We start from the raw sequence: 12,345 nt of genomic DNA, 5'->3' as shown, positions 1-12,345 counted from the left end.
GGTCGAATGACAATCCACAAGTTATACTGAAGCAGGAGATTATAATGTGAAAGAGAACAGGAGACGTCATGATGAATTAACTTGTTTTAAGGAGTGTAAGGAGTACTTGAGAAGTTTTTGGGAAGACTGATGTCCTTAAGAGGTTTATGGAGTTGTTAAGAGCCGAGACATTGGTACCATCTGTATAAGAGACAAATTGGGACTCTTCAGGATAAAAAGAGATGCTGGTTTCTGGAAGAAGGTTTATTGAACTGGGCCTTGAGGGATGAATAGGTAGAGAATGTCAGGGTGTGTGGTCCAGGGGACTAGGGAGTAGCCTATACGATCAAAGAGAGTAAGATGTTGCCCTGGGGCACAGTATATGTGTCGATGTGCTTTGTGGATGACTTGAGGTTTGAGCTATAACACTTCATGTTTAAAGTCTAATCCAAATGCTATTTTGGCTTATGTGATATCAGAGAATAAGAAACAATTACTAATTACCTTTGGGACTTCTGGTTTTAAATTCCCCATACTGGAGGCAAAGGAAGAAAAGTGGCCTCTCAACACATTCAGCATTTCTGCACAGAATTCAGAACCATAGAAAAGGTCACAGGTCTTTCCCCAAAGGAAGAGAGACACCCAGCAGTGAGATAGGTCATTCCCATAAGAGTATCTGCCTTGGAAAACATGTTTACCTGAAGGTGTGTCTTCCATGGAGAATGTTCCTTTTTCCCTTCCGGTCCCATCCCTCAGCCCCACCCCATTCCACAAATAGGCACATACTGTGGCTACAGAGGGAAGTTGTCTGGCAACAAAAACATGTCCTCTCATCCGCAGGGGAACCCCAGGCCTTCCATGCACTCATAAACACACATGCACACAGTTAACACACATCCTGTGTTTTGGGCACTAATGCTGCTCCTTTGATAGCCAAAGTCCTCCAGTAAGAGCAAGAGAACCCAGGAAATATCAGGTGACGCCTCACAAAAGAGCCCTGGAGGAAAGTGTCTCATGCATATGGGTGCACCAAGACACGCTGAAAGATGGACTTCTCAGGCTCAGCATAAAAGGAACAGGGAATGGTGGGTGGGTGAAGGAGGGGTACCTAAGAGCTGGGGTGACCATCTTTGCAGACAAGTCCAAAGAAACAAACAATAAAAAAAACACCTCAGTTGGGATTTTCATGGACTAAGTGCCTTGGATGCAAGAGGAAACTAAGCAGACCCTCTGCAACTCTGTCCCCTCTCGTCACACATTCCCTCTGTTCTGCCAAGTTTTTATTCCTCACGATAAACCTGAAGGCCAAGCTGCAAGAGATGAATTACAAAGCACAGCTCTCTACTCAAGTGGCTTTTGATAAGGCCAAGCAGTCGGGAGCCAATAAAGTCACTGCTTCTGCAAATCAAATGAACCAACCTCTAAACACACAGAACCCTTCTCTACCACCCTGGCCAAAAGAGGGAGCGAGCAGGAAGAGAAATGGGCAATGAAACTACAGGAAGAGGTAATGTTTTCATTCCCTGTGTACCTACTATAACCTCCTAGAGTGTCGGGTGTGTAAGACCTTGCCATTTCTCACCAAAGGGTGCGCCATGGAGGGAAGACAAGTACGTGACTTTGTGAAAATTCTGATCTATGAAATTTAATGTTTAAAGAACTGGCAGTTTGGTCATATTTAAATATGTAACAGCCTTTCAAACATATGCAAAACCAATATGGGTTTCCCTGGTGAGTAGTCCTTCTGGAGCTGGTATACTGAGTGAATAACTAAAATTATCTGTAATCAACATGCCATTGTTGGGAGGTCTAGTGCTCCTGGAATGTATGTCTCCCACATTTGTTGAGGATCAACAATGCGTAAGAAACTGTTCTGGCTTCTGGTGATTGCCCCAAATGAGGCTTGTTTTCCTAAGCAGTTCAAAGCATTCCTCCCAGCCACTCATGTATGCCATTTATTTGCTTAACAAACTTGTCTTCCAAAAGTGTATGAAGTTGGCCCAACTCTAAATTATCCCAGATGCCAAATCAGCGGGTACAAACTAATGAGGTTTGATTATGTCAAAAGCAAAGGCAAACCATGGGTCTTCTGTTGATTGAAAACCAGCCTCTTTGAATTGACAGATTCAGAGCTGTAGCTGCGGAAAGAACATTGGAAGTCAGAAAATGTGGGTGTGAACCCTAACTCTCTGTTATGTTAAGTAATCAAATTTTGTTTCTACCTCAGTTTCCTTATCCATAGCATTGACATAACAGCTGTTGTGCAGCTTTGCAGCGAATTTTGAAGGGTTTTTTTTTTATACAAAGCACTGGGCATAGTGCTTGGCTCATGGCAGGGACCAATGCAATTGTTTTACTCTTTTGCCTAAAAAATTTTATGTGATCATAGAAAGGGCCTGAGTTAAATTAAATTGCTGAAATATGCCTGCTCGCTTATTCACTTTATCCCTGTCTGAGCTCCAGAAAGCCACTTAATCTAAGTTTCTGTTTCCTTATCCTCAAAATGTGGACAATGACAACTATATCTATTGCTTAACACAGGCAGTGTGGGAAGGCGCAACTGGACACATTCAGACCCTTTCCTCAATGCCCTCCAGGTTTCCTGAGCTGTCATAATTTCAAACAGAGTAAAATATGTATGAATGTGTTTAATAAACTCAGTCACCCCCCAAAATGTAATGCATAATTAATGATTTGTTAGAGCACACTTTGGGCAACTTACCAATTGTTACTTCTTTCATAACATATAGAAAAGAGAAGGTAGTCATATTTAGAGCCAAATAATTAATAAGGACTGTCTATAGTAGGAAGAACAGTGGGAACGTTATGGGAATGGAAGAGGGAATTATTCAGCAACTTAGGGTCATCACTACTTCTTTAAATTTAAAAACAGTTCTCTTCCGTTCAATGTATTTTGGTGGCTTAATGGAGCAATCTTTTACAGAAAAAAAAGAAAAAAGCAGTAGTAATTGGATCAGGAGCTATCCCTGACCTCTTTCAATTGCCCAGGGCTCTAGATAGCACCATGATTTAAAGGGTATCCAGCCTGTGGTCCACAGGCCGCAAGATGGCTGTGAATGTGGCCCAATGCAAAATCGTAAATTTACATAAAACATTATGAGATTTTTTTATGATTATGAGTCGCGATGTATTTAATGTGTGGCCCAAGACAACACTTCTTCCAGCATGGCACAGAGATGCCAAAAGGTTGGACACCCCTGGGAGCATGAGCTGTGGAGACCTAGAGTTGTGGGTTAAAATCTCAGGTCAGCCACTTACTCTCCTGTGTGCCCACTGTTTCCTTTGGCTGTGTGACCTTGGGCCAGTCAGTTAACCTGGATGAGCCTCAGTTTCCTCAGCTGTAGAAGAGAATAAGTGATACTTACCCAAGAGGACTGTTAAAAGATTTAAATGAAATAAAGTATTTAAGACTGTGTCAACTACACCTAACATAAAATAAAAGTAGCCTCTATTTATCAATAATTTACCAAGCAACAAAACTGAAATCACCAAAGTTTATCTCTAGGCAACGGGAAGCTGCTACCAACCTGCCTTAGGGGAACTAAAAATTCTCTATCAAATTTGCATTATGATGCTCCCCAACCCCCCGCCCCCCACAAACTGGAACAAATCTATTGCTTTCCCACCATCCAGGGAGTCATTATACTTAATCATCACCCCCCACTCCCATCCTCTCACCCTGTCTTTCCTCCAAGACAAGTGCTCACAGCTGAATTTTTGCACAGGCTCACAATCTGCTTTTTTTTTTTTAAGTAAACGAATATATCCCTTCTCAAATTGATGTATTTTTCAGCCATGTCAATTTTTCCCAGGTAGCAGGGATAAAGGGAATGTTCTTGGCTAACAAGAAGATTGACAACCAAGTGAAGACATTCATCACGTATAACAAAGGCAGAGACTGGCGTTTGCTGCAGGCGCCAGACACGGATTTGCGAGGTGATCCTGTGCACTGCTTACTGGTGAGTCTTCAGATTGGGGCGGAGCGCTCCAAACAGTGAGGGCTGGAAAAATGGGTGTTAAAGCAAGCAGATGGAAATGGTTTCAGGGCTCCTCGTTTAGTCGCTGAACAAGAGGGGACAGGGAAGGGCATGAAGGCAGCATATTGAAGAGTCATAGTGCTGCCTTTTGTGAAGGACCAGAAAGGAGAGAAAAGCAGAGTTTCTTGCTCACTTCCAAGGATGTTCAGCTGCAGCCCAAATTCTGAGGAGGACCTCACATTGTGGTTTAAGGGAGACTAGAATGGTTTCCATTACGGTGGGGAGATACGTCTTTAATTTCCTGTGAACAGCCTGTTATAGATCAAATTACACATCTAACGGTAGAATTGATGCACTGAATGTGTAGTTGTGCCGTTGTATTTTCTAAAGGAGATGTTTATTCATATTTTCAGAGGAGTTTATGCCTCAAACAAGGAAGGGGAAGAACTACTGATTTAAACTTTGATTTATACTCTTTATGGCATGTTCAATTCATATGTCACATTAGATAAAGCTGGAGTGGGCAAGCAATGGCCTATGGGGCAACTAGAGCCCACCGCTTGTTTTTCTAATTCAAGTTTTCTTGCAAAACAGCCATGGTTATTCATTTATATATTGACTATGGCTTCTTTGGCTCTATAGTGGCTAAACTGAGTAGTCATGTCAGGGACCTTGTGGTCCACCAAGCCTAAGATATCTATTATCTGGTCCTTCTAAAAACTGTTTGCTGACCCCTGCTTTGAGTACAGCTCTCTTTTAATTATCTAACATTTAGGGGGAAAAGTAGATCAGCATGAAGTTATTTATATATTCAGTTATATGTTAGTGTCTGAGAAAGGGCTTAAAAATGGGTCTTGCCTTCAAGGAGCCTGCAGTCTACTTGAAAGAGATGATGTTAATAAATGAAAGATTATAGGGTTACATCTTATTCCTTCCTAGTGGTTCTGGTATCGGCCCTATACTTCACGCATGAATGGAGATGCAGTGAATGAAGAGGAGGGAAGGGAGAGATTTAATCACAAAGCAAAGTGTAATTAAATGCTAATGTCTTTAAAGCAATTCAGAAGGTGTATTTATATTCACAAAAGGGAGACACCAGTGTGTTAAGCTGGAAAAAAGACCTCTTAGTTTTAGGAAGGGCTTAGAGTGCATGTATCTCTATCAGGATTCCCAGTCATCATACAATTCTGACTTGAGTGTTATCCACATGCAGCTTGCTTTCTTCTGTCCCATGAAGTCTGAACAGTCACTTTGCAGGTTCATCTCATGCAGCTGCAGGCGGGTCACCCTCCTACCCGAGAAGATGCCAGCAGCCATAGCTTGACCTTATTAGTTGCAGAGGATAACACAGTTGTCACTGTGCATCAGGGAAGCTGTCTGCAATTCAGCCTCCCACTCAGCTTCCATCCTTATTACTGGCAACTCACAGGGGGAAAGCCAGTTGATAGAGTGAGGGCACAAAGCCAGTGACAGAGAAAGTAAATGTAAGTTATTAGTGAATGCTCTCTATGCAAGGCATAGTTCAGTAACATTTTAAAAAATAGGGCCGCTTTCCTAGTTTAGCTATTTCAAGGCAGAGCACCATGATATTTTTCCCAAGGTGCATGGTGTGCTCTGTTGCCTTAATGTGGTCCTCCATCCTTTTGTGTGCTTTGGAGATTAAATGTCTGTGAGAGAATTAGCCATATGCTATAAAGAGGCTGTCCTGGGTCCTTGGGCATCATAAAGAAGCCATTAGAAATGCCTCTTACACAGAGCACTTAGTGAGGTTTTCCCTGCCCCATCCACCACCAGCCCAGTGTTAGGAGGTCCTGGTGCTGTGCCCCCAAACATCTAAATGCAGGGACCATCCTAAACAAGCCAATGCCATTTCTCATTTTCCGTGTAGTGATAGGCTCCTAAATGCTCCTTCTGTCTCGGTCTGGCAGCCTCTCCTCCACATGGCAGCCGATGTGACCTTTGTTTACTTTAAAACCAACCTTATTGAGGTAAAACATACATACGTAAAAAAAGTGCCCATTTTAAGAGCGTAGTTTGATGAATTTTGACAAATGTCTGTACCCATGTAACCACTACCACAGTCAAGATAAAACATTTTTGTCACTTCCAAAATTTCCTCTGTCCTACTTTGCAATCACTGTCCATACCATGGAGCCTGGGCAGCCACTAATCTGCTTCCCTTTACTATTGAGTTCCTTTCCCTAAAATTTTATATAAATGACATTAACTTGAGTTGAAAACTTCAGGTCACGCCTCTCTGTTACTTAAACCTTCTAATGATTAATTTGGGTCAAAGAAATTCCAAGTGCTTTACCATAGCCCGCAAGGTCCCTTATGGTCTGGTCTCTGTCTACTTCTCCTGCCTGGTCTTCAGCCTCTCTCCCCCTCCCTACATATAAACCACAGTGGGAGAGGATGGTGTTTCCATATCATTAACTTACTGTGCTCATTTATGTCCTAGCCTCTCTGCATTCATCATTAATGCCCTTTTCCTAGCCTGGCCGCATCTTCAAATTCAGGTCCTTGATTGATTACCCTAACTCAGAGAGCTCACTGAACTTTTCCTAAAGTTGTTCTTATCCCAGCACCATTTTATTCATGACCCTTTCATCCTTTGAAATCAGCCCATGCATTTGTCCATGTTCCTCTGCTAACATAACACGTGAGCTGCCTAAACAGAGGGACTGTGGCTATCTTCATGGCCACTCCAAAGAATCAGCCCAAGAATCATACCTGTCGAAGTGAAGCTGCTCCGCACAGGTGTTGTCGTGGCGGGTGTTCTGTTCATTTGAAGCAGATATGCCATTGACATGTGTTGTTTGGGTTTTACATTTGGCCCTCAGTGGAAGCCTTTCCTTGCCACTGGCCGTCACACTGAAGGAGTTGTCCTAATAGCCACCTTCTGAAACTCCTGGGCTCAAGTGGACACTGAAGTCAACAAAATCAGTAAGCTCATTAAGACAAAGATGAATTAATAGGATATGATGTACAATACCTGGGAGTCTCTGAGCCTACCTCCCTCATTAACCCTGTTGCTTAATGTGGTTTCAATCTGAGTTTTCCAAAGCAGGGAGCAAGGTGAGGAGGGGGAATGACACAGGGAGTGGGGAGGGAGTCCAAAATCACTTTATAAAAATCTGCCAAAGGCACAAAATAAGAAGAAAAATCTTTGAGCTGCAGGAGACCCAGACTGTTAAAAATCTTCTTGGCTTGGGAGCTGGTGGCAGAGAGGAGATAAAAAGTCATTTTAAATTGTGAGTACTTAGAAAGTGACGGTGTCACCAAAAGCACAGCCTAGTGATTAGAAAAGAGATTTTCCAGCAGGGCTGTTACAAATGTGGGACAAGTTCAGAATTACGGCCACAAAAAGAATGTTCCTGGTAAAATGTATTCTCTAGAAATAAGACATCCAGGGTAATTTGGGGCTGTATTTTTAGGACTTTCAGACTGATTGCCTGGAGGGCTCAACTGGGATTTCTTTCCTCGGAAGGCAGCATTGTACAATTAGATGGGGCATTCCAGGGCACAGTCCACCTGCCTCCAAAGCCTTAGGATCGGTCTCTCGAGAGGCAGCATGTGAGCTGAGCCCATGACAAATCCTCGGGCCCTGAGGGGAAGCACAGTGTTGCATGGAGAGAGGCTGTGATTTCTTTATGGATTCAGTTGGCCGTTTTCTGTTGGAGCTAAGCAGCCAGTGACCCCAGAAGATTCTTAGCTCTGTTTTCCACTCCTTTGCACACTTGACTTGACTGGGCATGTTGTGCTGGGTCGCCTTGGTGCGGGATGCCCCACCCCAGCCATTGGGTCCAGGGGCCTCCCTCTCCTTTGCCATTGACCCTTTATTGAAATCTATGGATTCAGAGCACCAGCTTAGGGTCAGAGACAATGTGTGTATGGGGGTGGGTTTGGGGGCTGTTATTTGGGAATTGACCTGCTGCCCTATTATTTATGAAACCTCTGATCTGTCTTTTCAGGGCAATACTCAGATGGGGATTCCTAGGGATAATAGTACCATGAAGATGAGATCTAAAGGCTTTAATATAGAGGTTGGGGGGAAAGGGGCAGTGAAATAAGATGCTGGTTGACCCTCAAGTAATCTAACGGTTTTTTGAGTTCATTTATTTCATGGTGGGGAAATGTCTTCTATCATTTAGTAATTCTCCACTGGCCATTCACAGTGCTGGGAAGACAGTGGCTTGTTAATGGATCTATAAAATCCAACAGATACTTACTGAATGCTTTCAATGGCCAAAGGATGTTGTTGGTTAAAATAAGAAATAAAAGAATAAGGTAAAAGAAAGGTAATTGGGACTTAGAAGTCCACTATGCACTTCAGGAATTTGTGTACTCCCTGAAATTGAATACAAAACTCTGTGTGCACTTCCTTTGTTTACTTTTTCTAGGTAGAGTCCTTAATTTGCATCAGGTTCTCAAACTCTGTACTTGGCCCTGCATAGAGCGAAGACTAAGGATGTAATTGCTTGTAGAATTGACTGACTGATGATCTTCCATCCCCTGTGACTATGGAAGGACATATCAAAGGGCAGCTTCCAACATGTATGGTGGGCCTTCCTAGGTCATGGTGGGTTCAGTGTACAGTTCTATATATTCCTACCGCGGAAAAATAAGAAAAATAGGGAAGTGCTTTTGGGACAGGCTGTGTTTTGACTGTAATGAATTGGAGATAACTCTGGAAAGATACGCACATAGTCAGTACATGACTGGCAATGGGAGAAAGGAAGGCCGGAAATCAGAAACAGAAGAGGAGAGAAGTGGACCGAGTGCCTCTTGCCTGCACAAAAAATAGAGAAGAATTGGAAAGCTCGTGTTCTGTCCTTCAGGATTTTGCCGTGGCTTGACAGCCATTATATTAAACCTCTCTATTAAATTTTAATGACTGAACCTTGACAAATGTTTAAAACTGGTCAGATACAAAAGTTTAAGTGAAAAAAAGTGAAGATGAATCATTTAATGTTGTTTTTCATTGAACATTGGTGTAGATAGACTATATAACTTCTTTGGAAAAAAACAAAAAACAAAACAGAAAGCCACAGACTATTCTCCTTGTACCAGCTGGGGGCAATCCAGTACTACGAATGTGAGCGTGGAGGAAAAAGTGTGCCAAAAAGATCATTTCTAATGTTGCTGCTATTGCATGAACTGGTGTCTTTTCGTCTCAGATTAACTGATCTTGGGCTCTGAAAGCCATAGCAACTGAGCAGTGCTGAGACAGTGAATTGGAAATGCTCTTTCCTTTATAATGGCATGTTCCCATATCAAATAACCCTTGGGTCAGGTGGCAGCTGAGCTTTACAGTCTTCCAGACTGTTGAGAGATGAAGTTTGTGGCAAGTGGCAGCTCCAGATTGCAAGCTGGATGTGCTCCCTTGTCCAGGGATGTCCTACCCTGTTGGATGGTACAAAGGTGCTCCATTCAACCCATATGTCTAAGCATAATTCCCAAGGAGTGATACAATTCTAATGCCATAGAGATACTCACATTACTCTGTGGTTTACAAATAAGCCCATGCAATTCTGGCATTGTTCTGAGTAAAACAGCAATGTCTTTTCATTTCCTAACATAAAAGCATTTCTTATTTTTTTTCCAACTTTTATTGATTATGTCTTTTTTGATTTCAGGCTAGGTTCTACAGAAGATGCAAAGTAGCGCTTAATGTTTTCTCTTTATTTGTAGTGCATATGTTTTAGGGGATAAAACCCTATATACTTTGGATAGATAATACAGGATTGTATATAGTAAAATGAGCTGTTGTAGATCACAGAAGGGGAGGTCCTGATCGGCTGCAGTTGTCAGGAAGACTTCCATGGAAATAGGGTTTGACCCCTCTGCTTCATCCTGTCTTAGCCTCTGAGAGCTGTGCTGGGCTGTCCTGAGACCTCTGCAGAGTAGCAGACCATTCTAGTCTTCTTCTTGGACTGAAGGAAGCCAAGTGTTTGGGCATAGCTGTTTCTTCTTATAGAGGATGGTCTTCTTTACTCTTTTGGAACATTATAAAATTCCTTTTTTGAAAGCTTTACCTGAAACGTTCATGTAAAACCAATAATATATTACTATCATTATTCCTTGAGAGCTCGCTCTCTCTGGTGGCAGTGAGGAAAAGACCTTGTTGTGATCCACTGTTTTATTTCACCAGTATTTTGGCTGCTTTTATTTCTGAGTTTCATTTTTAGTTTGTCATTTTACTCTATCTCATATAAATTTAATCACCGCATCTCTAGCTCTCTGAATATCTGTTGGTTGAGACTTACAGAGCAGACTAAAAGTAATAACAGAGATACATTGGTGATTCCAAAAACTCGAGTCGATAAGATTAGAAAGCAATCTTCCTGAGCGATGAAAAGAAATGTGGGTTCAGACACAAATGAGTAGTTTTTGACAACTCGGTACAAGAACTATTTTAAATGAAACTTATATAAGATTTATCATGTTTTTGAAAACTGTTGATACATTAATCAGAAAATTTGATCAAGATTTTCACACACAAGTAAACAAGTCCCTTAAATTTTCATTTAAATTGCTATTACATTTTGCCTACGAGAATTACTTTTCTATTGAATAATACTGATTCTGATAATACCCTGACACAGACACTGTCAATGGTCTGGAGGATGTTTTGACAGTTTCACATGTCATACAGCTTCTTATAGACAACTGGGACCAAGGCCTCAGATGGAAAGTGGCTAAGAGAAATTGGCTGGCTTCTTCAAAGCTCCCCAGCCTCACCAAACCTTCTTTCCTGACTTCATATCCCATTTCTCCTCCTCAGTCTTATTGACTACACACTGTGTTATAACTCAACTCTCCTGCTTTCTGTCTTTCTTATTGACATTACTCAGGCCCAAAATGGCCTTTACTGTCCTCAACATCTCATCTACAGTTCATAGCCTTCCCATCTTTGCCCAAGGCACTATTTTCTTTTTGAAGCCTTCCCTGACCCAAAGCTGGACATCATCTTGTCACCTTCTAGAATATCTTATTTTGTCTTTACTGATCGTATGGCTGTTAAAATATTTTCTCTTTATGTTATTCAATAGAAGGATCTTAAATTCTACACTCCATGAGAGTCAAACCAATTTTAAGTCAATGGAACTCTTTCATAAGCTACACCTACTCTTTTGTAGATAGAGTGCTAACATGTTTGGTGAGTGCCCAAATACAATTCAGGCAATTAGACTGAAAATTAAAATGCCCTCCTTCACTAGCTTGGCAGCTGTCTTATGCTTAGTCTATACCAGACCAGATATTTGTGACATGAAAGATGTGTGAATGGAAGGGTACGTGGAAGGATGGGTTGACAGGATGGTTGGATGATCGGATGGATGGGCAGAACATGAGAATGAAATGACTGTTTAGATTATGTGCTTTCATGACACTCGTTTTTCCTCTTCTCAGCCTTATTGCTCACTACACCTTCACCTTAAGGTATCTGAGAACCCCTACACATCAGGGATCATTGCCAGCCGAGACACAGCCCCCAGCATCATAGTGGCTTCAGGTAAGCTGTATATCTCCACTGGGGACTTCCTGAGCAACCTAAAGATATTTTTGAATGGTACCTAAACCCTTGACCCTGAAGCAAGTATGCTGAAAAACCTTGCTCAGATATGTTTGCAATCTAAAGCCATCTCAAGCAATGCTGACTGCCAATATTGCTCATGGTTAGCTTGTGCAGAAGGTTCCTCTCACTACTGGCATGTGCTCTTTCTAGGTAACATAGGTTCTGAATTGTCAGACAGCGACATCAGCATGTTTGTCTCTTCAGATGCAGGGAACACCTGGAGGCAGGTAAGAAAGTATTCTGGATCAAATTGCTAAAGTTTAAATGACACTAAAATTGCCCAGCTGGATTCAGTTCTGGGAACTTACTCTACTACACATAATAACTTACTTAACTACATATAAATCCTAAAACTTGCCAATGCATTTATTTAGTTTTAAATAAGTCTTTGGGGTTAGTGAATCTTTTTGCACTTTGATTTTCTTTTTCTTTCTTTCTTTTCTTTTTTTTTTTTTTTTTTGGCTGTTCAGTAAAAATGACCCATTTTGAGAGCCTGTATGTAATAAAATTTATAAGTGACAATGAAACCAAATTAGATGTGATGGAATTTTTACCATAAGAGAAAAACAGAATTCCAAAGACTTTATCACATGGGGAACATGGCACTGGGGGGGGGGGTGGCTATAAATCCTATACCTAGTGCTGAGTTATCTCCATAAATTCTCCTTGCCTTCAAGTCAGAATAGAGAGCAATGCAGCGATATAGAACTAGCCATTACCCAGGTGGTGTTCTGAGATGTTTAAATCTCATGTGCAAAGGACAGAGTAATAACCATCATGGTGCATATG

At 41.7% G+C, this 12,345-nt stretch overlaps 1 protein-coding gene across 2 annotated transcripts in view; it reads left to right on the top strand.

The window, feature by feature from the left end:
• SORCS1 (sortilin related VPS10 domain containing receptor 1) overlaps nt 1–12,345 on the top strand; it is a 470,882-nt gene that overhangs the window by 369,134 nt on the left and 89,403 nt on the right. For both annotated transcript variants that reach the window (XM_054581477.1, XM_054581478.1), the window contains exons 10-12: nt 3,813–3,959; nt 11,391–11,493; nt 11,707–11,783. In XM_054581477.1, the coding sequence (XP_054437452.1) occupies nt 3,813–3,959; nt 11,391–11,493; nt 11,707–11,783 (327 nt within the window). The remainder of the gene's footprint in view (nt 1–3,812; nt 3,960–11,390; nt 11,494–11,706; nt 11,784–12,345) is intronic.

Source organism: Pteronotus mesoamericanus, unplaced genomic scaffold, assembly GCF_021234165.1.
Source record: "Pteronotus mesoamericanus isolate MK-2021 breed Mesoamerican mustached bat unplaced genomic scaffold, CSHL_Meso_final contig_657, whole genome shotgun sequence".
NCBI lineage: Eukaryota > Metazoa > Chordata > Mammalia > Chiroptera > Mormoopidae > Pteronotus > Pteronotus mesoamericanus.
This window is presented reverse-complemented; position numbering and strand designations above follow the sequence as displayed.